A 25,652-nucleotide genomic window follows, 5' to 3' on the forward strand; every position below is an offset into this window, starting at 1 on the left:
TACTGGATGCAAAAGGTGTTACTTGTGGTAAAGAAGGCTGTGTGTGCTGAGGATAGAGTGCAGGTATGAGGGGGTATGGTGAAGTGCAGGGGTGGAGGGAAGCAGAGGAACCTACTGGGATTTCGGGATTTCGCTACAGGAAATCCCAGGGCATTGTGAGAAGGATTTTTCTTTTCTAGTCTTATGTTTTTGTCTCTGCAGTGGGGTTTGGAAAGTGGTGTGGTCTCAGCAGGCCTTCTCTGGAGTCCTCCAGACTGAACTGGTGTAGGTGCCAAGTCCTTTGCGGCCCGAGCCCTGAGAGTTGAGCACTCAGGACCAACACTTGAGGGTCTTTTCACCAACTGTGAGTGTGAGAGACCTGAATTCTAGTTCTGGCCTTGCCAGTGTGCTTACATGTAAAAAAGAGAGAGCTGGGTTCGCTTAACTGTGAAGATTCCTTCCAGATTCCTAAGTGGCAAAACAGGCTTGCTTGTCTCCAGAGCCCTTGCTTTTTTTTTTTCTTTCTGCTTAGTGTGTTGGTAATTTGAGGGGCTTGGCTGTATGAAAGGCAGGTGAAGGGAGGAGCCAGCTGACCTGCCAGGGCCTGGGCAGGAGCAAGGCCTGGGATCAGGCTCCTCCACTTTGGCCTGGGGGTGGGGTGGGGTGTGCAGGGTGTCTGGTTTCTTTGAGTTATGGCAATCTTGTTTCCATAGCGTGTTTCCGAGCCTCCTCTGGCCTGCACCTAACTTTCTAAAAGGAATCCTGGTAGGGCCCTAACTAAGGATTTCGATTAAGAGCCGGATGTTCTTCCCAGTCAGTGTTCTTGATGTTTTGTGTCCACGGAGGGGTGAGCTGGCTGGGAGTTTAGGGCCCATTGGGTGGGGGATGGGCTTTCCAGCTTCCCTGGCTCCAGTGAAATACTCAAGAGGTGGATGCTTGGTTTCCTGGAAGAAATAGTTGCAGAGGAGCCTGCAGTATGTTTTGAAAACAAGGGTCTTCCTTTCCAGTTTTGTTCTGATTAGTACTTGCAAAATGTCAAAATTACTAATGGTGGGGGAGGGAAGAAGACACAGTACAAGAACTTTTATTATGGTTTTTGAACAACAGGTTTAAATCCAAGTAAATCAAGCTTCATGACTTTTCTCTCCCAGATTTGTAGGGTCAGGAAGATAGTCTCTGTCTAGGGCTTGCTTAGTACCTTGCGACAGTACAGTATGTGGAGAAGAGCTTGCTCTGGCTTGATATTCTTAATTATAATTAGTCTGTGTCTGATGGGCTTTGAGGAGAAGCATTTGGTTCCACAGGTGGTTTTCCTGGGCGGGGGGCAGCCAGGGTAAAATGGCACATCATAGCTACTCTGAGCATCTTCACTGAATGGTTCCCTGGGTAATGGAATTTCTGTCTCTCCCCCTAAGAATTTGGTTTTGGTTATTCCTTATTTACTGGCACTATGGCTTGTGGTTGTGGAGTGGTAGGGAGAACAGATTTTCCTTTGATGTGCCTTCAAGGTCATCCCATAGAGAGAGACACTCCTAGCATAGTCAGGAATCCCCCCACATTGGAGGTATGCTTCAGAAAGTTGTGTGGACTAATAATAGTAATTCCTCACTGGCAGGAAATCCAAATTTAGCCCCAGAGCAGCTCAGAAATATAAAAAAAGGGGACTGAGGAGTGGGGTAGAGGGATGTTATGTGTGTATATTTCTAGAAAAAAAAAGTAATTCATCCCTTTTTTGAATGGGCTACACAACAATACACAGTGTTGATTAAAGTTGGTGCCATGATTCGGAAGGCTGTGAAGCCTAATTGAAATCTATAGACCAGAAACGGCCAAGTAGGTGAGCGAGAATTTTGTTGCTTGAGGTGAACAAAACAGGTAGTTTCTGGTCAGTAGCAGCATAGTAAAATGCTTTGTATAAGATAAACCTTAAGAAAATTTTCTAGGTCTTTGATATTGTATAAACAGTGAAGTAATTCTGTCCTGGGAAGAGAGTCTGGAACTGGGTGATGAGCTTGCTATACAAACTAGATTGAGGTACTCGAAATGAAAAATTAAGGTCCTATTTTATTTTATTTTTAAATTAATTTATTTATGGCTGTGTTGGGTCCTCGTCGCTGCATGCGGGCTCTCTCCAGTTGCAGCGAGTGAGGGCCGCTCCTCACCACGGTGCATGGGCCTCTCGTTGTGGTGGCCTGTCCCGCTGCCGAGCGTGGACTCCAGGCACGTGGGCCTCAGCGGTTGTGGCTCGTGGGCTCTAGAGTGCAGGCTCAGAAGCTGTGACATACGGGCTCAGTCGCTCCACGGCATGTGGGATCCTCCCGGACCAGGGATCAAACCCGTGTCCCCTGCATTGGCAGGCAGACTCTCAACCACTGCGCCATCAGGGAAGTCCCAAGGTCCTATTTTAAAGCATGATCACCTAGGTATCTACCCATCTCTGATAGCATATGTGATTGTGCCTACCTTTGGCTGAAGATCTACCAATATCAGCTCTGTAACAAGATAAGCAAATCTCAGAGACACAGATATTCTATCTAGCTGCCACCATAAGTGTGTTTCTTGTGGAAAATCAACCAAAACCTGGTTTTGCTTTCTGTCTGTGATTCAGAGTGGTGATGTCATTTTATAATTTTATAATCATAATTTTATAATCGTGCTTAGCAAGTAGACTCCCTTTGGCACACCAAACAGCCCTAGTGAAAGGACTTATGCTTGGCATCTGACCAAGGCCCCCTTCTCATATGGAAGGGGAATTGGCACCTGGAAATCAGCCTATATGCTCACACTAGACTGAAGGTGGCCATTCACCTCCCACCTTTCTTCCTATTTCTTTTTAGCTAATTGCAATGGCAGCGCTGGATTGGTCCCTCTTTGCTGCGTAGGGATTAGTCATCAGAGACCTTCCTAGTCTCAGAGTAAAAGCAGCCTGTGTGAGGGAAGTCAGGGCACCCTAGAGAGTGTTCTGTGAGGGAGGGCTGAGACAGGAATGGGTCAGAAGAGGCTGAAAGAAGGGAATGAATATAGAATGCTTGGGAATGTGGTTTTTATGTCTTTTCACTTGATACCACAAGGTAGGTAATACTAAGGCCATCTGATCCTCCTCTAACAGGTAATGGAAATCAGAGAGAAGGGGTGTAGACTTGAATAATAAGGTCAGGCCACTTATTCAAGTGAAACATGATCAAAAGTATATCAAGGAGAATATGAATTCAAGTATTTGTTGAATGTAGCTGAATGGAAGTTAGCCACAGAATTACTTTTATATTAAATCTCTGCTCTGTGTAGCAAGCTGTACTCTGCTTTGAGCAAACTAAATATAAAAATCAAAACTGACATAGAGTCAACTGGAGTTCTTTATTTAACAGGAGATCTTTTGTCAAGAGATTTTAGGTTACCTCCTTTAAATAGTAAGCACCTAGATATTTAAAAATGGGATTTGAATTATAAAAATATGATTTACCAGCAACGTTCCCCAGGAATACATCTGTGGCATACGCTGCCTGTCTGTAGCCAGCGTATGAAATTATAACCTGCTAAGGACATTTCAGACAGCAGTTTCACAGAACACTTTAAATTAGAGGCAGCAGGATGTGATAAGTTGGTAGCATTCGTATGTATCCTGAGGAGTGTTTCCAAGGGCATGTCTGATAGCAACTGAGGAAATAAAAGGCACTAACACATTGGCTCTAATCTCCCATCTATCTTCCGAATTGACTTGGATATCTGACACCCTCATTTCCAGCATGGTATTTTTTTTTCTTCTTCTCCAGAAGCAAGACCAGCCCAGCTGGATGTTTGAGTTCAGTCTGATACATTTGATTCTCCTTAATCAGCCTGATCTTTTCAGCCTCCAGACTGAGCTTCTTAAATCATCCTTTGGCGGTAGAGATTAAACCACGCCTGCCCCCCAGTGGAGTGAACAGGATATGAGGGAGGAATGGAAGAAGCTGGGCATTGGAGCCAGTAGAAACATGACTGAACTGAATATGAAACCTAACCTGACTTGATCTTGTGACAGGGAGACTTGTGTTTAAAAGCCACTTTCTCTTGTGCTTAAGTTCCTCCAGGAGTCACTATTCCTATTGAGGTAGGTGGCATATTTTGCCACAATACCTTTTGGAACACTAAAGCTGATACGAGAAGGCTGTTGCTGGGCAATTTTATGCCCCTGAATTACTTTAACTACCACATATGTACCCATATCCCTTCCCTTTATTTATTTATTTATTTTTTTGCTGTACGCGGGCCTCTCACTGTTGTGGCCTCTCCCGTTGCGGAGCACAGGCTCCGGACGCGCAGGCTCAGCGGCCATGGCTCACGGGCCCAGCCGCTCCGCGGCATGTGGGATTTTCCCGGACCGGGGCACGAACCTGTGTCCCCTGCATCGGCAGGCAGACTCTCAACCACTGAGCCACCAGGGAAGCCCCTCCCTGCCCTTTTCATGTCAGAAATGACAGCCAGGTTTTTTTTGAAAGAGCAGTTTGCCATTTGCACAGCAAGTAACTAAAAACAGATTTATTGTGATGGATGATTAAAGTAACTATTGATTGTGATCTACTGTCTACTAAGCTTATCCCAAATGCCAGCTGTTTCTCTTGGGGAACTGGAACTGGATGCCAGGTTGGGGACCTGAAACACCCACCCCCGACTCACACACACACACACACACACACACTTGCTTCCTTTGCAGACTTTGTGGGGGAGGAAAGAGTTTCCAGGATCCTTGTGTGAGTGGGGAAGTAAATGATTTGTTACCGTGGGATAGACTGTTTGCATTTTTATTTGAAGGAGGAGCGAGATCATGACATCAGAAATATCACGATTTCATAGATTAGTGCTGGACGCAGGGCAGGCCCTAGGGATTATTTCTAGGAAGACAGAAGGGATTCTGGATCAAAAAAACCCCCAAAACCCCCACCTCATTCTGATCTTTTCAGTGGGTTGGCCCATTGCCTCTGCTATTTGCAAGTGAAAATTAGTTCAGAATCAAGATGGTGGTTGGAATGCAGGTCAGGAGTTGAATGTAGCTCTCCCGTCTAGAGACCATTGAGGAGTAATTTCTTTGGAAGTGAGTGAGCACCAGAATTTTAGAACTGCTAGGGCCTTGGTGGTCTGGTTGTTTTGTGAACCCATGCAATTCTCCTGGTATACAAGGCTACATCTCATCTATCTACCCCAGAGGTTTGCACAGTCCTTGGGTAGCTCCACTGACCAATACAAGTAAGGCAGCTTTCTCCAGCAGCCCAGCCTTCCTGGTGGTCCTGCAGCAACCTCAACAGAGGCCTGAAGGTGGTCACTAGGGAATGGGAAGGGAACTGTCCCATGTGGGGTGTGTGGGGGTGCCTTTACTTGGGGAAACTCCCACTTTCGTTTTGTTTTTCCTGGCCTGTACAGCCTTATTATTCTGTCCCTTAGCACACTGGAAGGGGGGGATTTTTTTTTTTTAATTTTAATTTTTGGCTGTGTTGGGCCTTCGTTGCTGCACGTGGGCTTTCCCTAGTTGCGGTGAGCGGGGGCTACTCTTCGTTGCGGTGCTCAGGCTTCTCATTGTGGTGGCTTCTCTTGTTGCAGAGCACGGGCTCTAGGCGCCACAGGCTTCAGTAGTTGTGGCTCGCGGGCTCTAGAGCGCAGGCTCAGTAGTGTGGTGCACAGGTTAGATGCTCCGCGGCATGTGGGATCTTCCCGGACCAGGGGCACGAACCCGTGTCCCCTGCATCGGCAGGCGGACTCTCAACCACTGCGCCACCAGGGAAGCCCTGGCAGGCAGATTCTTATCCACTGCGCCACCAGGAAAGCCCTTCTTCTTCTTTTTTTTTTTTTTTTAATTTTTTATTGGCGTATGTTTGCTTTACAATGTTGTTTTAACCTCCACTGCACAACAAAATGAATCAGCCGTACACATATCCTCTCCCTTTTGGGCTTCCCTCCCATTTAGGTTACCAGAGTGCATTAGGTAGAGTTCCCTGTGCCATACAGTATGTTCCCATCAGTTGTCTGTTTTGTACATAGTATCAATAGTGTGTATGTGTCAATCCCAGTCTCCCAGTTCTTCACCCCACCCCTTGGAAGGGGTTAACAGATCATTGTCACCAGCAGAAAATAAGTCCTGTTCTTCAGAACAGTCTGCAGTGCCGTCCTCCGTCATGCTCCTCCTGCTCGCAGCTGTTGGTGAGGCCGAGTAGGGGAGATGGGATGCCCTGGGGCTTTCCAGAGGAGGCCCAAGGCGGGGCCCACTCACACTGCCTGGGAATTCCATCTCCGAGTGAAATTTCCAAGTGTGATTTCAGGCCTCTGGTTGAAGTCCTTGAGAGAACAGAGGAGCTGAACTATAGCAGTGATGGGTTTGGACTTCCTGTCTCAGGTGGAATGCGCGTGTAGGTCTCTTAGTACGGATGGTCTCAGTGGGCTGCGCCTCTGGTTACTGTACCATTGCCATGTTAGGTGTGAGTTTAGTTCTGTTGCTCTGAGCCTAAGCGAAGAATCCAAATCTGGCACGCTATGCCACGTAAAGCAAAGGACACTGTGCAGAATGGTACCTCTCAACATTTTACAAAGGGTTTTCAGGGAAAAAAGGTCTTGATTTATAGCATTCGCTGTTTTCTGTGGTTTAAATATTCCCCCTGTGGCTGATTCAAGCTAACCAACATGCCATCGCTAAACGCAACTATAGCTGGGAAGAGATGTGCACAATTGGGTGAGCTGGCCCCAGCACCCCACTGCAGCGCCCTCCCATATATGTTAGCCACTGCGTACTAGCTGACCTGAGGCTGGTGTGCTGGGGCCAGGCCTTGATGCTGAGTCATGGTGTTAAATGCACAGTTTTCCTCTTTCCTTGTTTCACTTGCCCTTTGCCTGTGGAGTGAGCTACATTTCAGCCTGAAGAGCCAGTAAATTGGATTCAAAGGAGTGGAGTAGATTTGGAGCCCTGTTCAGTCCACCTGAAAATCCTGGTGGCCAGTAAGGGGACACACCTGAAGGTGACAGGGAGCTCCTTTAGGAGCCTTTCACCCTCTGTGATCCATCTGATAATTGGCTTCCTTACTCAGGTCCTGGCATGTATACCTCCTCCTAGCAACCACCATGCCCACAATATATACGTGTTGAGTGTCCATTCTAACCGCATCAGTATTACCTGAACTCCCACGCCCAGGTCAGATTCCAGCAAAGAAGGGCAACCCTGTGTTTGGTGGCACACCAGGGACTAACTCAGATGCCATCATAATACTCTGTACTATAGTGCACCTCCTCTCTGGGAGCCAAATCCCTGGATTTGATTCACTTCTTGACCCTAGAGGCATTTGGGTAAGTGATTTCTTGTTTAGTTCCATTGTTCAGATCAGGGAGGCCATCATTGGAAAAGTGGTCTTGGGAGTTCCTCAGGGACTCTGTATCCAGCCCATGTGACTTCCTGAGGCCCATATGCCTCTCCAGCCTGAAGTGATTGTGTAGGCTTTGTGATTCTGCTACAGAGGTTGTTGAGACATTGTTAGGGTAAGGAAAGGGGCTGGTAGGGGTCTGGGCCTCTAGGCCTACCAGGCAAGCCAGCATCTGGTTCTTCCCAAGGTCTGCGGGTACCACAGAGATTTGTTTGATGTTTGACAGGGGCTCCTTTGGTCAGACATATCCCCTTGACCCTGAGCCCTTCTGGGACTCTCTGTGCCTCTGTAGGACGGTGGGTTCCTGCCCTTTAAGAGAGGAGTAGTTCTGAGAGCTGTAGCTGGAAGGACTGGGGCAGTTGTTGAGGGAGTACCTGTTTAGGGAGAGCCAGGGCAGGGGTGGGTGGGGCAGGATGCTGAGTTAAATCTTCAAGACTTTGTGTTTACTGTCTCACTTTATCTCTTGCAGTAGGATTTTGCCTTTGAGTAACTGTCCCCAGCTCCAGTGCTGCAGGCACATTGTTCCGGGGCCTCTGTGGTGCTCCTGATGCCCCTCACCCACTGTCGAAGATCCCCGGTGGGCGAGGGGGCGGCAGGGATCCTTCTCTCTCAGCTCTAATATATAAGGTAAGGACTGTGGGGTGGAAGGCTTGGAGCAGCGCCCTCTCAGACACTGCTGAGCATCTGCTTAAGGGCAGTGATCACTCTCCTTAGTCTTCTGAGTCTTAGGCCAGGCCAGTAGGGGGACTGGGGAGGACTTTTTCAACTGAGGTTGCTATGAGGCTTTTGGGGAGTACCAGGAGGATATCAGCACCAAGCAAACACCCTGCCATCTTCACCATCTTCTCAGTTTAGGTCAGCACTTTAGTGCTGGTTCTGGGCCCTGAGTGGGAGGTGGAAGAAAAAGGGGGGAGGGGGACAGTGAGTGGAAGAATGCAAGAGCTCTTGCCTGGCGCTGCTCCTCAGTTTTTTCTTGAGGGGTACCAAGGTCAGGAGGAGTTTTCCCATTGTCCTCGACTCTCGGGCATTCTGACTTCTGTCCCTTACCAGTCTGGAGGGCATGGGGCAGGGCAGTGGCGGGGGTGGGTGGTAAGGAGAGGGCGCCTTGCATCTCAGTCATCCATCACCCTGGCAGCATAGGGCACAGCCCAGGAGCTATAGCGAACCCTGGGAGTCTGTCCCGAGAGTGATCTGGGCTGGGGCAGCTAGCCCTTTGCTGCCTTTTAATCTCCTGTGAGGCCAGAAGTGGTTTAGCTTCTCTCTAAGACTGGCATTGAAGGGTGGCAGGGCAGCTGAGTCCTGGTCTCTTGAGACTGTGGCAGGGGAGACAACACGGACTCTGCAGCCACCTGGAAGCCATCTTGGGTTGACCTGTGCTCCAGCTGAGTCCTCATGAACATCCTCATTTGTTTCTAATGTTTCTCTTTCAGAGAAGGAAGGGAAAGAACATGGTGTTGGGGGGATAAGCATGGGCTTTTAGTCAGGGAGACCTGATTTGAATCTCAACTCTGCCATTTACTCACTGTGGCGCCTTGGGTCAGTTGCTTAATTGTTCTGGGCCCCCAGTATCTTACGTTTAAAGTGGGGATACTGATGCCTACCTCAAGTGCTTGTTGTGGTGATTGAAAAATGGGAAAGTACTTTGTACGGGACTTGGCATCTGGTGGATTCTTGGTAAATATTCCCTTCCCATCATGCTGGCTTTTAGCCGACACCAGCTGGTCTCAGTGCCCGATGGCTCCATTTAGCCAGCACGCTGCTCTACATTTTCAGTGTGCCCTCTATCCCGTGCTACCCTGAGGTTGGCCCAAGAGGACTCCTTACACCACCTAGGTTAGGGAGCCTCTGATGTGGCCAGAAGCAGTAGTGACCCCTGACCTGATCTCCTCCCAGGACGAGAAGCTCACTGTGACACAGGACCTCCCTGTGAACGATGGAAGACCTCACATCGTCCACTTCCAGTATGAGGTCACCGAGGTGAAGGTCTCTTCTTGGGATGCAGTCCTGTCCAGCCAGAGCCTGTTTGTAGAAATCCCAGATGGATTATTAGCTGATGGGAGCAAAGAAGGGTAAGGAGCAAGTGCTGGGGAAGGGCAGGAAGCCTGCTCTAGAGAAGGGTGTATGCTTACTAGAGAAACAGATGGCTAGCCTTCTCCCCTAGCTCTCGGCTGCCCAAGCAGATACCATTTTGTAACAGGTTAGTTTCAGCCAGTAAAACAGGCCTGTTATAATGAAAGCAGATCATTATCACATTAAGCAAATTCCTGTCATTTAATCACCCCAGTGGACATCAAATTCCCCTTGAGCCATCGTATAATGGTGCAGTTCAAAGGCCAGGATCTCAGAGATACAGTGGGATTTCACTGGATTGGGCAAGGCCCTCCAAGCACCCAGCTGTGGAAGAAACAGTCCTGAGAATGGAGTTCTCTTGACTGGCTCCAGCCTCTTGAGGAAATCCTTTTAGGAAGTGTTAGGGCCCAAAGTTCCTCTCAGCAGCAGGTGGTCACCATTAAACTTGGCAACTTTGGAGGACCTCTGAGAAACTGGGTTCTCTTCCTAGGTCCCATACTTTCTTGTGAACTGCATTAGTTAAGTTGGTTAGTGTTAATTTCAGATGAAGAACCTTTATTCCAGGAAGAGAGAATTCACTGACATTTTTCTTAGGGATTGTGGTTTATTTTTTTCTGAACTCAGGGCTCCTGAGGTCTTGAAATAGGAACCTTCTTCCTGAAGCTTCCCTATTTACAGTGCTGGCTGTAAGCCTCAGGAAAGCCTTGGGTGGGGTGTAGAGGGGTGAGGCCAAAGTCTAGAGGGCGCAGTGGGCCTGAGTTGTTTTCCTTGCTTCTTGCAGATTGTTAGCGCTGCTAGAGTTCGCTGAAGAGAAGATGAAAGTGAACTACGTCTTCATCTGCTTCAGGAAGGGCCGGGAAGACAGAGGTGAGGGGGCAGAGCAGCTTGAGACCTACTGCCCAAGCTGGGGAGGGGAAAAGGGGGCTCTTAGTGAGGTGGGGCTCTTGAGTTCGACATACAAACCCTGGGAGATCATGCGATTGGCAGTGTCCAAATTTAGGAAAGGCCTAGTGCTTATTTATTCCATCTTTGTTCTGGGTTTTCCCTTGATTTGAGCCTACCCCTTGTTGTTTCTTACCAGAATCCTTTTTTACACTCTTCTTTTCTGCAGCTCCACTCCTGAAGACCTTCAGCTTCTTGGGCTTTGAGATTGTGCGTCCAGGCCATCCCTGTGTCCCCTCTCGACCAGATGTGATGTTTATGGTTTACCCCCTGGACCAGAACTTGTCCGATGAGGACTAATGGTCATAGAGGATGTTTTGCCCAAGAGCCACAGTTGGGGAAGAGGGGAAGTTAGGCAGCCCTGGGACAGAGGAGGGGGCTTCTTGCTGTCTAGGGAAGGACGCTGGGGGGCTCAGGGTGAGGGTTGCCTGTTGTGTTCTCAGAGTTGACTCATTGAAATTGTTTTCCATAAAGAACAGTATAAACATATTATTCACATGTAATCACCAATAGTAAATGAAGATGTTTATGAACTGGCATTAGAAGCTTTTTAAACTGCGCTGTGTGATGTGCTCTATCTAGCCTAGGGGAGGACATTGCCTAGAGGGGGAGGGACTGTCTGGGTCCAGGGGCAAGGCCTGGAGAGCTGGTGGACAGCACTGTCAGGCTGAGGTTCCCCTGCTGTTGGGCTTTCTTTTTTGGTTTTTAAGACTTGTGTATTTTCTTTCCTTGCTTCCTGTCACCCTGGGGACTCCGGAGTATAGGCTTTTCAGCCCCTGGGCAGTGTCCTTCAGTTGTTTTTTTTGACACTCCACCTGGGCTTCTCTCTGTGCATTTGTGTCTGGCCTGGAGAAAGCAGGTCTGACCCCTCCTTTACAGCTTTGTGTTATTCTGGCATTTGGTTAAGCTGGCTTAATCTGTTTCATGTTATCAGTGCATTTAAAATAGGGGCATTGAAGTTCACTCCCACCACCAGGGCTTTTTTGGGGGTGCCTGGGCCTTAAAAAACACTAGCCAAACTCCAATTCTCAGATTACCGTCAGGAGTTCTCGCTCTTGGCCGCAGGCCCAAGGTATGTCCTTCCTAGGGTCACAGACAGCAGAGGGGAAGGGGAAGAGCAGCTCAGGGCCTGGAGGCTGTGGGAGAATCTGCTCCGAGGGACTGGATGCCTCTGCCTGGCTAAGTCTAGTGCTAACTGCACCCCTCTCTAACAGGTTCTGAGTAGTGCCTGCGACCCTGCTCCCCAGGGCTTGGCAGTGGCACTGAGGGTGTAGAAGTGGCCTGCCCTTTTCTGTTCTCACTGAACAGCTTGTTCTAAGGGGGGAGGAAGGGGGAGAGGTCTAGACTGGGCGAGGGGGTGGGGGTGTCAGGGAGGCAAGTGTGTTGTGTTACTGTGTCAATAAACTGATTTAAAGTTGTGGTTGGTCTGTCCTTTATTCCTGTACCAGGGCCAGCTTCCTCTACTGCTGTCTTTTGAGTCTAGAGCCCAACCCAGCAGGGTTGTGATACATGCTCTCAGGAAAAAAGCAGCAGTGCATCAGGACAGATGAACGGCTGAGGTCTCTGGGGCCACGTTACAACGCAAAACTCGGGGTTGCTAGGAGTCTGGGACAGAATGCTGGAGCCCCCTAGAGACAGGTATGTACACAGAGCTTCATCCAGAATAAGAGGCTATACATACATACCAGGATCCAAGCCCTTCTTAGTTTTTGTGTAGAGGGCTGGGTCCTGAAACTGTGTTTTGGCTTTCACATGGAGCTGCCTGACATTCCCATTCCTGGGGTTGTCTGAAGGAAGCGGAACACACCTTCCCTAGGAAGATAGTTTTCTCCTTTTGGAGCCCAGTGCCAAGGCATGGCTGCCCTTCCCCTGTACCACCAGCCTGGTGGATAAGCTCTCAGTGGCATTGGAGGGGGCTAGAATCCTTTTCACCTATGTTCTCTTCTTTAATTTCTCGCCAATATTTTTTTCCCTTTTGCTTTTTTGTTTTCCCAAATGAAGTGCTGGGCATGTTTTCCCACCTCCTCCAGCTTTAGAACTGTTTACTTACTTTTGAGCTGTGGCTGTCTTTACATCCTCTGAGTCTTTGGCCCATTTTCACATTGTTCTTTGTGGAGCTTACTTGTGTTTTCACCCTAGACAAGTCATTAACCTTGGACTCTACCTAATACTCATGAAAAGGAGTTCAGCACCTCTACCCCACACGGTATTAGTAGAAAGTCTGGGCCTAGGGACTTCCCTGGTGGTCCGGTGGTTAGGAATCCACGCTTCCACTGCAGGGGGCACAGGTTCGATCCCTGGTCGGGGATCTGATCCCACATGCCATGCATTGCGGCCAAAAAAAAAAAGTCTGGGCCTAGAGATGATTCAACTGAAATATGAAGGGCTTTGAAGATGTCTTCCACTGAGCACATAATCCTTAGAGGTATCATCATAAAGTCTGTGACTGAAAAGTGGTCATTACAGTGAGATATTTACAACAGAGATCCACATGAATGCTGACAATGGCCAAGTTAATGTAGGCAGTTTAGGATTCAGATGTTAAGTTCAAACCCAAGGAATCTATAAGGCAGGGAGGGATAAGGAACCAAGAAAAACAGTTCTCATCTGCAAAGCTAGTGAGTGGACAGCAAACATGCCTGAGACTTTGCTGCCATCTGCTGGTGGCTCCTCTTTAACACAGCCAGAGTTAAAAAGGCTGAATTGGAAACCCAGGCACTCAGCTAAGATTTCTCTTTCAAAAAGAAAAAACTTCTGCTAGGTTAAGACCACTGTCAGGAAAGAAATATGGTACCCAAAATCTGCAATTAAAAAAGCAACTTAGAAGGGGAAATATTTTGGGAGTGGGAGGGTGGAGTAGGATAGGGGAGATATGTGAAAGGCAAACTAGGTCTAAATTTAAGAACAGGGACATTAAAAACTTTATTCAATAAATACAACAAATAATTTAAAAATATACTTCAAGTCCAAAGCCAATTAAGAAAAGGAAGTAGAGAGAAAGGGGAAAAAAAGGGGGGGAGGAGGAAGTCAGAGGAAAAGGAGAAAATTCAAGAGGTGGAACAACGTTTTGGTTGGGCTGTTTCCGAATGTACCACCCTTTGAAATTCTGATCAAATGCTCTTGACCCATAAGTCCTTAGCCCTTGTTCTGATGGGGTAGCCACAGGAGTTCACCGGCCAGGAATGATTCTCTGGGCTCTGGATCAGAGCAACTCTGGAGGCTGGCCATCTGGGGGAGTGTTAGAGGCTAGTTTCCCACTCATTCCTAAAAACCATCTGATCTAACGCCCAGGCGGGTTTAAGAAGTAGTGCAAACTCTTAGGCAGAGAGCTCCCAGCTGCATAGTTTCACAGGTGAGTGTCCAAAGCCAGGGCCTCTGGGAGACAGGTCCCAGAGTACCCAGGGGTCCAAAGCCACTTTGGTGAATGGGATCTATGGGAGAAGACAGGAGAGGCCAGGGCACAGGATAAAGCTCCTGCATAAGCCCGCGGCCAAGCTGGAAAATACTGCTGGGCAGGAAAGGGATGCAGGGAAGGTAGTCTGGACACTGATTCAACAGCTTGCCATCAGCCAGGGAAGGTGGAGCTGAGGATGCATATGGAGCAGGACCAGGAAGATCAGGAAAGCTGAGGAAGAAAAGTGAGGAGGAAAGAGGAGGCAGCTCAGCAGCAAACTCCAGGAGAAATAACCAGCAGCCCTCACAGATTTGTGATTGTCTCTTAAAAAGATTTATTTTCTCTTCTTGCCTGAATGTACAAAGGCAAAAAGAGTACAGTTTGTATGTATATATATATATATTTATATATATATATAAAAAAACAAGGAACTTGGTAATGTACACTTTACAGAAGGGAAGAATCAGGAAGACTGAAATTAAATCCAACAAAGCAATGCCAGTGGAACAAAAGCTATGAACAGCAACACTGCCCCTCCAGCCCGGGCCTCCAGCTCGCCCCAACCTGCTCCCAATGGGGGGCTGAGCACCAAGGCAAGCGGGTGGGCTGGGGCAGGAGGGGCTGGGGACGGGGCCTGGGAGGGGCTTGATCCCAGGAGGGGCCCATGGCAGAGGATCATCAGAAAGCTTCCTGGGATGCCCTAATAATAAAACAAATAACAAAGGCCCAGAATTATGGGGCCAACTAGCTGCCCAGTTGAATCTTGGGGGCATCAGAGAAGACATTGAGATGGTGGTAGGGTACATGGGATAATAAGTGGCGTGGGTGACCTCAAAGCCCACACTCTAGTAACACTCTAGCCCTTCTGTAGTCTTACCCTCCCATTCCCAAGACCAAGCCCTTCCACCCCCACCTTGGAGCCTGGAGAGAAGAGGTTCAAGAAGCATCATTTCATTTCATGGGGTGCCCTCTTAACCCTTCTGCTTGTGGTCCTTTGACCTTGAGATGTGTGGAGAGGGTGAGGTAAGAGAAGGAAATACACATGTATACATACATGTACAGGCAGGGAAAGGGGATGAAGGGAACTGGCACAGCTTAAATGAGGAAGAAGCAGGTGTGAATCCTAAAGAGCAGCTCTCCAAGCCTTGGCTGTCCTACCTGGGGACAAGGCTTCTTCCCTCCAGCTTCTCTGTGGGGGCCTGGAGGAGCAACGTCTGTCAAAAGAACTGGGCAGGGGTAGCTCAGAGAGAGCCTTGGTCTGGTGGTCTCGGCCCTTAGCAGCAAACACTTCCAGCCTTTGCTGGGGTAAGGTGAGTGGGAATCCTTGAGTGTCTCATCCCTATGACCAGGTCATGGGTGCCACAGGTTCCTCCTCTCTGTTCTTTCTCCCTGTGGAGAGAGGTTAGGGGTGGACAGCAAACCCTTCACTCAGTACTCGTTAAGGATCTCTATTTCATCCATCACTGCTGCTGTTCTGTGTTACTTCAGGGAGGGAAGACTGGACCTGGCAAGGGTTGGGGACCAGGAGGATCAGGGATCAGGAAGAGGCAGTGCCATTCTGCCACTGTTCCTTTTACCTGCTCTTCTGGGCAGCTCAGCTCCTGCCTTTCAAGGGAGACTTGGATATAAGGATCAAAGAGCCAAATGTTTTTTAAGGAAAAAAAAGAAAAAACTGTTCCCTTCTGCAGAACCCAAGGATGCCCTGCTAATACAGAAGCTCTTCTTCTCTGTTACAGAACAAAGTGGAAAGGGGCCATGCCTGCCCAACAGGAAAGAAAATGACTCCAAACGGTTTCTTCACAGTATGTACAGAGCACGCTGTAAAAGCCAGCGGCAGATACAAAACACACAACAATATTTAAAAACAAACAGGAACAGAGTTGGGGCCTCGGCTCCACCTGACCGAGTCTGGGAGGGCAAAATCAGGCTGAAATTCAGGTGGGATGAAGGTGTCCACACCAACGACTTCCATGGGTAAAAGGGAAGTCACTGCTCAGAGCACTGCACGCTGGGGCATCAGGAGGCAGAAGGACTGAATGGGGAAGGGAGGCTGCCTGGGGCCTGTTAAGAGGTCTAAAAATCAGTGGGGTTTGGGGGAGGGCTCAGAACCCAACTTGAACAAAAACAAGGACATGGAAACCTAGAGGAAAGGTCTATAGGTCAGAGGGGCTCCTGTTGGGCAAAAGACCCTAAGCCTCTCTAGAGCAGGGCTCTGGGGATCTTGGAAAGCAGCCCCCACTGGGCATTGTGCTTACTGTCTTCCATCTCCATGCCCCAAACTGTCAGAGCCAAGTCCCTGCTCTTAAATGGTCATTTTTGGCACTCTGGTCACAAACACCCGTCTCTAACCTAGGTTGGTGTCTGTCAGTCTTCATCTCTCTCTCAATCCAGAAGGTCAACGAGAGACAGGAGAGGAGGAAGACAAAGGGATGATACCTCAAAAACTTAAGAGCTAAAGCTCCCCACACCTTGGGGAAGAAGTGACTCCAATAAAGCTACCAAATCACTGTCACTTTCCCAGTGACACAGCATAAAACCTGGACTGGGACTGCATTTCTAAGGAGAGCAGAGAAATGTCTCTGCCTCAAAGCACAGCTCCACTGACTACACTCTGTGGCTCCGAGGAGTAACGGCTCGCATGTGTGATCCCAGGGTCTAAGGGACAGATAATCTCCCATGGTCAGTAGCCCCTAAAACAAAAAAGTGTGTTACAAAAAAACACGGCTTATATTGGCACACATGGGGTTACAGGTTGAGCTACATAAAGTCATGTAGTTGTGTACAGAGAAATTGGGCTGTATAGACTTGTGGCCCTAGATGAGGAGGATACTCAGATGGCTGCTTGGACAGGACATCCCTTAGAAGGGCTGGGTGCTCCCAGGGCCTGCCTCCTGGCTTGCGCTCAGGTGACCTGGCAGACTCCAAAGCTCCCCATGCTGGGGGATACTATTTTTACCTGCCTGAGCCAAGCAGTGGAAAAGAAGAGGAGAGATCAGTGTGGGGATCCCCCTGGGAAAGGCACCAAGGGGTCGGGAGGGAGGTGAGAAAAGGGCAAGGAGTGGGAGCTAAGCAGCAGCAGGGCTTAGTGGGGTTGCAGCTTCTAGTTCACAGACTCCAATTCGTGCTCCAGCTCAAGCTCTCGCCCGGAATCCCCGGGGAGCTCTGTGCTGGTGTTGGGACCCCTGGCCCTCTGCCTGACAGGCAGCCCAAGGCCATGGTGGGGCAAATGCCCTGGTCTCCCTTTCCAGGCTGGGCTCTGAGCGTTTACATGTGCTCATGTGAGAGGGGACAAGTCTTCATGTTTGAAGACCTTGTTTTCACAACTGCAGAGAAAACAGCCCCCAATTGCTTTCCTGAGATTCTAATCCCTCCATGTGCTGCCAGTTCCCAAGGCCCAAACCACTGGGGAGATGCAGGGTCTGGTGATGGTGGTAGTGATGGTGAGAGGGGTATGGCTGCTGTGCTGTCTTCAGACCTTACCCAGTGCTCGGGGGTCCCTCCCTGGGGGGCTTGGTACTGCTCCGGCAGCGGACCAGGGGCTGGGGGAACAGACCAGTGACTTCTCTGGGCTGAGGCCATGTTCCCCTGGTTGCTCCCCGTGCCTTCACCTCCACAGAGGCCACAGTAGTCACTACTGTGGCCAAGAGAATAAATATTTTTGCTAAGTACCGGCTCTCCAGCTCCTGAGGAAGAGGGAGGGTCAGGGAGTCCGGGGGTCTGGTGGAGGCGAGATAACCAAGGGTCTGCCTTCAGTCATGGTGGGAACGGCAAACAGGATGATCAATACCATTTAACTGATGTCTAAATGGCACCTCCAGCACCTCCTTGGGTGAGCCAGTCCGGTCCCGTGAAGCTGACTTTATCCGGGCACTTGGTGTTCTGCAAGGGAAACACGCACAGATAACCAGGCATTCAGCGGGCTGGTAAAAACCACAGGGTGGTGCTCCAAGAAAATGAACTGCAGAGGAGGCCAGTCCTGGTGGCTAGGGAAGACGTGTTCCACAGCTCCCCTCGGAGGCAGATGGCTTCATGGGAGACTTATACGAGAGGCTTGCCCAGGGTTCCACCATTTCCAGACCACAGCCCACAGAGCTATCCTTTACCATGGCTCTGCAGGGGTTCTGTGATCCAGGTATCACCTATCCCTGCTCTCTAGGTGTTGCCCCAAATTAAAAAGTTACTTACCATTCTCACCTCCGGGGGGGTGGGTAGAGTGAAGGAGTCGAGCCTTGCTGGCTGGCAACAATGGCTGTAGAAGAAAGCCCTGAGTGAGAAGGAGGATGTGTTAGTGTGGCACTCCAAGACCCTCCCCTTAAGCACTCTCCCTTTTTGCCAGCTGAGCGGGTATTGGGAAGAGCTTCTCCTTAAATTCCTAGCTCCACTGAGTTTTGGGGTGCTGACAGAAGAAAATCTGATACTTGGATAGATATAGCAGCTCGGGATAGTCAGGCTCTGTTTTTCAGTTGCTTGTTACTCTTTGGCTGTGGGAACACCTGCTCCTTATTCTTCTGAATATCAAAGCCAATTTTCTGGAGGAGTTTGAGAATCCCCAAGCTCCAAGGGACGAAACAAATGTCATTATTTTATTGATTGTCTGCAGGAGGCTAGGATTATGGACAGATGATACGCTCAAGGGAAACCAAAGTCGTGGGGGGGGGGGGTTCTTGCCAGGGGGCCCCCTGCTGTGGGCAGTGCTACTGGGATGGAGTAAAAAGGATAGGAAGTGGGGAAGTGAGGCTTACCTGCTGCATAGGGTAAGTTGTACTGTGCTGGGAGCAATGAGTACCCCAAGTGGTGGTGGTGGTGGTGTGTGGACATCAGGCGCTGAGAAGGGGAGGTTCGGGGCCGGTCAACACTCCTTTCACCCCCGCCTGCTCCCCCGACGCTGCTACAGCTGCCTCCACCCCCAACTGCCCCACAGCCTCCCCGATCTCTCTCCTGAGAAGTTTTATCACTTATCTGGAAAGGAAAGCAGACACAAAAGCTCTACTGTGAGACACACAGATGAAAGCAAGATGCCCAGAGCCCACATTACGACTCCTTAAAGATGCAGGACACCTAAGAATCAAGGAGGTGCCTGGCAGAGCTACTGTCAAGTCAGCCAAACCACACTGTGGTTAGGACTTAAACTAGTCCATCTTCTCCCAGACCCTGGATCTGGCCTTATTGGTCTCTGACAACAGTCAGTGTCACTGCACTTCCCTCACCGTGGGAGACTTGCTCTTGTAATGACTGGCATGCTGCTGCAAGAGGTCCAGGGCTTTGGACTCTGAGCTGGATTTACAACTGACACTGGGGCTGGCTCGTGCCTTGTCAGCATCTTCACCCCCTGAGACCTTGCTGCCATACGGGGAGAAAGAGTAGCTGGAAGGCAGGTAGGAACCTGGGGAAGAGAAATAAAGCAGTCAAAGAAATGGGAGAGGGAGAAGAAACTCTTCTTCAGTGAGCCTGGTGAGGCTCAGGCTGAGATATTTTCTACCACAGTGTCTTCGGGCTGAGACTCTTAGTGTGTACTTCCTTTACTGAGCTCTAGAGGCAAACAGCTAAAGGATATTAGGAACATGGCCCTCAGTTTCTGAGGAACCGACTTCCTTAGAGCCCCAATCTCAGATTCATCTTGGAGAGGTGATACAGTCATAGGATTTGAAAGATATTGGATTTGGAGATGTCCTTGGGCTCAAATCCTTCCTCTACTTAACCAGTTAGGTAACCCTAAGCAAAATTAACATATTAATTAGCTCAAATTAACCTTCTGAGCTTCAGTTTCTTGACCATCAAAATGAAGATACCATTACTTATTTCATAGGATGACAGAGAAGATTAAATAAGATAATGTACATAAATCACCTAGTCCAGTGCCTGGCACAGAGCAGGTACTCATCAAATGGAACAACTGTTTTTATACAGAAGGATTGGGGTAACAGGAGAAAGGAATACTACAGGATGAGAATTTCCTATCTCAGTTTGAAAAGCTATGTGTCCTATTTAGTATTTGCCTTATAATGTCAATATCAAGACTATTTCAGCTGCTGTCCTATAGGGAGGTGGGAGCTCCAAGAAGTGAAAGGAGGAGTCTTCCACCCCAGAAGCAGCCCACATGGCTCTTCAGGCAACAGAGATCAGTGAGTAAAGTGAGCCTTTTCTTCTAACAAGTTAAAAAACACTTAAACTCCTACCTTGTGCCCCCCTCCCCAAGAACTCATGGATGGCAGTATAAAGAGTTTATCTTTCCCAGACTGAATCTTTCTAGCTGGACTTACCCCCAATCTGACTTCAAACTGCTCTTCCCCTCACCGACTGCCTCCTGACCTTACAGTTAAACACAATCTTGCAAATGAATACATGCCCTCTCCTGGGTTGAATTTTATTTGTTCCACATTTCTCTCCTGCTACAATTAAGTTGTAAGCTCCTTGAGGGGACTGAGCTAGTCTTCCCTATTTCTTTTGTATTCCCCACAGTGCCTAGCACATTGCAAAATGTAGAGAGTATGTGTTTTTGTTTGTCTTTCTGGCCACGCCCCGAGGCATGTGGGATCTTAGTTCCCTGACCAAGGATTGAACCTGTACTCGCTGGGACTGCCAGGGAAGTCCCTAGAGTATGTGTTTAGAAAAATCCTAGCTGAGGGAAGATGGCTCTGGTAGAGAGGGGGTTTCGCCTTTAGTTATCCGTGAAAATTGACTGTAGAGTCAACTCTCTAGCTGGTGCAAGGGAGGGAGGAGTGGTTCCACAGACTGTATATAGGAGTCATTCAGGGAGCTCAGGATTAGTGACCACTTCACAGAAGGCCACATTCAAATCAGAGCTGTCATCTACTTAAGCCTCAGTAAGCCTTAGAGCTGAGCAAGAAAACTCTGGATTTGAAATCTGTGCCTCATTTACCTTCCCACTGAATGGAACAGCAGCTAGAATTTGGTGCCATACCTGGGTAGTTCTGCATCATCACGGCAGGCATGCCCCGGTAGCTGGGGTGGTTGGGGTCATAGGACTGGCTGTAGGAGTAGCCGTGCATGTAGGGGATGTAGGACTGGTGCTGGGTGAGGGGAGAGGACACAGGCACGTGGACACTTGGTCGGGGCTCCTTGCTCCCGAGGCGGGATTCCTCAGATGTGGGCAGCTTGCAGTCACTACTTGTGCTTTCCTTCCCATCCTCCTTGGGAACAGAGTCCTTACTCCGACTCCTTTCCTCCTTCAGTTTGCGGTCCCGCTCCTCCTTCCACCGCTCATCCTCTGACTTGATGTCTGAATACTTGGCAGGATAAACATATGTCCACATCCGGGGCTCTGCTTCCTACAACAATCACAGAATGAGCTCTGAGTGTTTTACAGATAAGAGAGAGAGACTTCAAGCCCAATGTCCCCGTAGAAACACCAGAGCAGATAATACTAGACATCTGGGGCACAGCAGGATCTTGGCCTCTACTGACCTTTGTTTAAAATCACCTCTGGTCCCTCCTGCTTAAATGCCTGTCTCCTCCCCCCATAAAAGGAAATAAGATGTGGTGAAAGAAAGGGAAAATCCACCAGTGGGTCTTCTCTAGGAGAGAACAAGCATTCTGGGGAAAGGACTCCTTGCCTAGAAGAAGCCGTTCCCTTTCCAAGGATATTTAGGTGGTTTCCCTTCTTCAGAGCAAATTCGGGCAGAGAGCTACAGGTGCTGCCCCGGCTCAGAGGAGGGTGGTCTAACTGTGGCACAAAGAGGGAAGGGGAGACTTTCTAAGTCTGAGGAACAGAGCAAAATGTAAGACCAAGTTCTTAGTTCTAACTCTGCCTAGAAAATCTTTTTTTGAGAGTAACTCGGTCTGAGTTGCATACTTCTGGCCTACTTTAAAAAATGGAGAGACCACCGTTAACTCATTCCATAGGAACCACACAATGGAAGAAACACTGGACTAGGAATCACTAGATACCTGGGTTCCAGTTCTGGCTCTGCCAGTTAAGTCTTAAGTAATTCCAGACAAATCAAGCTAACTTACCTGGGCCTCTCTTGTCAAATGGGAAAAACACCTTTTACTGGTGGAAAAAGTGCTTTTAAAGAAAAATGTTAGGGTTTCCCTGGTGGCGCAGTGGTTAAGAATCTGCCTGCCAACACAGAGAACACAGGTTCGAGCCCTGGTCCTGGAAGATCCCACATGCCATGGAGCAACTAAGCCCGTGCGCCACAACTACTGAGCCTGTGCTCTAGAGCCTCCGAGTCACAACTGCTGAGCCCACGTGCCACAACTACTGAAGCCCGCACACCTACAGCCCGTGCTCCACAACAAGAGAAGCCACTGCAATGAGAAGCCCGCGCACTGCAACGAAGAGTAGACCCCGCTTGATGCAACTAGAGAAAGCCCGCATGCAGCAACGAAGACCCAATGCAGCCAAAGATAAATAAGAAACAAACAAAAAATGTTAAAATGATTTACAAAAGTAAAGAATCCATAAAATTATAGATTTCTTCTGCTAATCTGTATTCTGTTGATTCCCTACTAAAGGACAGCCCTGATTTGTGAGGAAGACAGAAAAACTATCAAACAGTATTTCTATTTCCTTCCAGAACAGTTACCTGTCGGTACCAGAGTATTGGATCCACCTCTGCCTGTCGGCCACACTCGGCACCTGTCTTCACCTCAGAGGCCTCCTTGCCTAGGTGGCTGGCCTCACTCAGCTTTACTTTAAGTCCTTCCGGGGCCTGGCTGGGGAGCTTGGAAGAGTCATCCAACTTGGGAATAATGACTGATTTGGCAGAGTCAGCCCCTTGCTCCTTGACCTTCCCGGGTCCTGACTTCCCCAGGTCTGTCAGGCTGGGGGCCTTGGTGAGACTTGGTGGAACTGACGGCTTCTGCTTCCATTCTTCTTTGAGTGCTGCCTCCCGCTCCTTCAGGCCCATCTCTGCCTTCTTATCCAGTCCCCGCTGCTGCTGCTCCAAGCTCTGCCGTTTCTGCTGTTCTTCATACTGCTGCCGGTAAGCTGTGTTAGTGCTCAGGAGGTGGGTGTGGTAGCTCTGCTCGCTGTAGCCATAGGGGGGCACATAGGCATACTGGTTGTAGTACAGGGACTGCATGTACATGTTGGGACGTTGCTGGATGACAGAGGGCTGCTGACTGGAACTGCTCAGCTCTGGTTTCTTTTCCTCACAGGCATCATTCTTCACTTTTCCCTCTATGCTCTCAGGCTCCTCATCCTTTTTTGTCTTCAGGGCCTGGCTCTCCACTCCTGCCTGGCTGCTGGGGTTCAGAGCCCCTGGGCTGGATTGTGTGTAACTTGGAGAGTAGTAACTCTCAAAGCCTTGGTAATAGGGTGAGTCTTTGCTCTGTGGCTGAGGGGGGAAAAGGGTTTTCTTGGCCCCGTCCTTAACCAACTGTTCAGGGTCCTTTGATTTGACGCTTTCCATTTTGCCCTCCCCATCCTCCCCAGCATCAGAGATGTCGGAGTATGCAGGGCTGTTGGTTTTGACTGAGCTGGCTTCAGCCCCATTCTGGGTCACTACGTGTAAGGGGGTCATGGGCTGGGTAGGGGTAGTGCTATCTAGGCGGCTACAGCCTCCAATTGAAGGGCTGGGAGCATTGTCCGTGAAGCTGTAGATCTTGTCAGCTTCCGCCTTGATGCTAGCCAGTCGGCTCTGGTGGGGGTCTGAGGAGCCATTTAGGAGCGCCTCCATCTTCATCCCATCTCCTGATGATTCCCTGAATGGGCTTTTGCCTTCTTCTGCTCGACACACCTTCCCAGGGGTCAGAGGACTTTCAAGTTCCTTTGAAGATTCCTTCTTTTTTTTGTCTTTCTTTTTCTTGTCCTTGGCTGGAGTCAAGGCAGGGTTGACTGCAAAAGGTTCTCCCATAACAGTGGGCTTGGGCTGAATGGGCTTCAGCTGGGGGCTGTTGGGCATGGCCTGGACCACTGTGGTGGTCAAGCCTGAGGAGGAGCCTGGGCTTGCTGCTGTGAAGGTGGCTGTCTGGAAGGTGTAAATTTGCTGTGGGGGGATGGCAGGGGCAATGGGCCGGGCTGACTTTAAACTTTTGGAAGGAATCTTTTCAGGTTTCAAACTAGAGGGCTTTTTACATTTTTCTTTTTCCATACACTTCCTTTCCAAAGAATCAAAGGCATCATTGCTTGTTTCATCCATTACTGAGGGTCCATCATCAGAGCCATCATTGGATAAGGCCCCGAGATCTGTGTCCCCTTCCCCACTCAACTTTTTCTTACAGAGGCCTTTTGTGCTGAATTTGCTTGAAGGAGAAGGGCTATGGGGCTCTATGAGCCGAACTTTGGGGGTAGCGGAGCGGGCAGGGGACAAGGAACCTTTCTGTGAGACAGATGCACCATTGCAGCTCCCGAGGTCTGCCTGCAGCGTGGGCTCCTCTCCGTACTCACTGTCTCCATCTGCTTCTGGTTTGCTGTCGTCATCTGTATGGGCATGAGCTTGGTGGTACTTAAGTCCATTGATGTGCTTGTACTTTTTGTTGCAGTTTGGGTGGGGACAGTCAATCAGGACTGGGGAAGGACAATTTCTGTCTAGAACAGTGGGTTCTACTTTGGTCCCAGGGAGGGGGCCAGTGGCTGAGCCCATGGAATTAGTACGGACACGCTTGCTCCCTTTGGAGTCCTCTGAGCTAGAATTCAGCTCCATGTCTGAAAGGGGTTTGTTTTTCCGCTTATTAGCTGAGGAAGGGCTGGCCTTTACATCCTCAGAGGTGCTGCTGGCAGCTGGGCGATGTTCTGAAGAATTCTGGCTGCCCCGACGGCCTTTGCTATTGGCTCCTGCTCGGGTTTTGCTGCTACTGCTGGTCCCTTTGCTGTCAGAGGCTGTGGCTGTCTCATTGACAGGTGTGTTACTGTTGGGACGCATGCGTTTGCCTCTACCCCGACCATTGCGCATTTCCAAGTCACTGGTGGGAGAGTCACAGAACCTTGGCAAATGACAAACACAACAGGATATTATTAAGAAAAAAAGCTATCTTCAAACCAGTTTAGCTGCAGCCTCCAGAAGAACTGTCCATATGGTAACTATCATTTTCAGTGAGTATGATTTGTTAAAGGAACTTCTGAAAGCATGGTAACTGCATTAACTGGTGAGCTCCTAGAATGTTATCTGCATACTAACTATAAATTATTCCCCAAGATTTGGGTTCCCCTAACCCTGACAAACTGGAAATTAATATTAGGAACAAGCCGTAAAGTGCTATTCACTGAAATATCAGTCTTACGGCCAACTGCAACTTGAAAAGGTCCTTGTGAAACCCAGACTGTCTAGTGGAGTTTATGAAACTGAAAATGTTCTCGAGTTTAAACTTCTGAGAGATAGCTACTATCAAAAAATATCATCAGTGAATGCTTGTTCACCTGTAGTCAGATTCTGGCCTTGGTCTCAAGGTGACTGTAGGTAGAAGCCAGAATTCAGTCATTCCAGATAAAGGCTTAAATAGGATCTTCTCACCATTCCTACCCATTGATTTATTATTCTTGAATGCCAGATGAATATAATGCCTTCCCTTGTTTCTATAACATAACTGTCCTTTAAAAGCTGGGTGTCTTTTAAAAGCTGTCCAACTCTAACAGGATAAAGGTATAAGGGATCACTGATGAGGGTGGTTCAGATTAACATGAACTAAAAAGCTGCAGAGTGCTTACCTGGGGGGTGCCCAATCATGTCGTGTGCAGTCAAGAAGTGTACCTACGTAAGTCTTGTTCCTCCATGTTACATTCACCACCAACATCCCTGGAAGACAAGAAGACTCAGATATAGACAAGAGAAATGCTGTTGGCCACTGAGAAGAGTATTTTCCATCTGAGTAGCATTCTGGCTCCTGTAGGAGGGTTTAGGGGGTGCTCTAGGTCCCAGTGAGCCTAACAGCATTAGGCTGGAATAGTTCCATGGGAACTGCCTACAACACTGCCAGGGCCCCTCAGG

At 49.0% G+C, this 25,652-nt stretch overlaps 2 protein-coding genes across 7 annotated transcripts in view; one reads left to right on the plus strand and one right to left on the minus strand.

The window, feature by feature from the left end:
- Positions 1 to 7,841: 7,841 nt before the first annotated feature.
- On the plus strand, positions 7,842 to 10,904 carry OAZ2 (ornithine decarboxylase antizyme 2; the record flags this gene model as incomplete). Its single annotated transcript, XM_059057561.2, has 4 exons — positions 7,842 to 7,982; positions 9,249 to 9,424; positions 10,207 to 10,292; positions 10,537 to 10,904. Coding segments are annotated over 4 exons (534 nt in total), but the record flags the coding sequence as incomplete, so codon positions are not given.
- Positions 10,905 to 14,071: 3,167 nt separating this feature from the next.
- Positions 14,072 to 25,652, minus strand: part of ZNF609 (zinc finger protein 609) — a 229,953-nt gene continuing 218,372 nt past the window's right edge. For 4 of the 6 annotated variants that reach the window (XM_067029657.1, XM_059057690.2, XM_067029654.1 and 1 more), the window contains 7 exons: positions 25,373 to 25,460; positions 22,311 to 24,651; positions 20,684 to 21,050; positions 18,969 to 19,144; positions 18,504 to 18,720; positions 17,947 to 18,025; positions 14,072 to 17,640 (listed from right to left, as the gene is read on the minus strand). In XM_067029657.1, the coding sequence (XP_066885758.1) occupies positions 17,952 to 18,025; positions 18,504 to 18,720; positions 18,969 to 19,144; positions 20,684 to 21,050; positions 22,311 to 24,651; positions 25,373 to 25,460 (3,263 nt within the window). In that variant the 3' untranslated portion in view covers positions 14,072 to 17,640; positions 17,947 to 17,951. The remainder of the gene's footprint in view (positions 17,641 to 17,946; positions 18,026 to 18,503; positions 18,721 to 18,968; positions 19,145 to 20,683; positions 21,051 to 22,310; positions 24,652 to 25,372; positions 25,461 to 25,652) is intronic. The other 2 variants (XM_067029659.1, XM_067029658.1) reach the window with 2 other exon arrangements.

Source organism: Kogia breviceps, chromosome 3 (genome assembly GCF_026419965.1).
Source record: "Kogia breviceps isolate mKogBre1 chromosome 3, mKogBre1 haplotype 1, whole genome shotgun sequence".
Lineage (NCBI taxonomy): Eukaryota > Metazoa > Chordata > Mammalia > Artiodactyla > Physeteridae > Kogia > Kogia breviceps.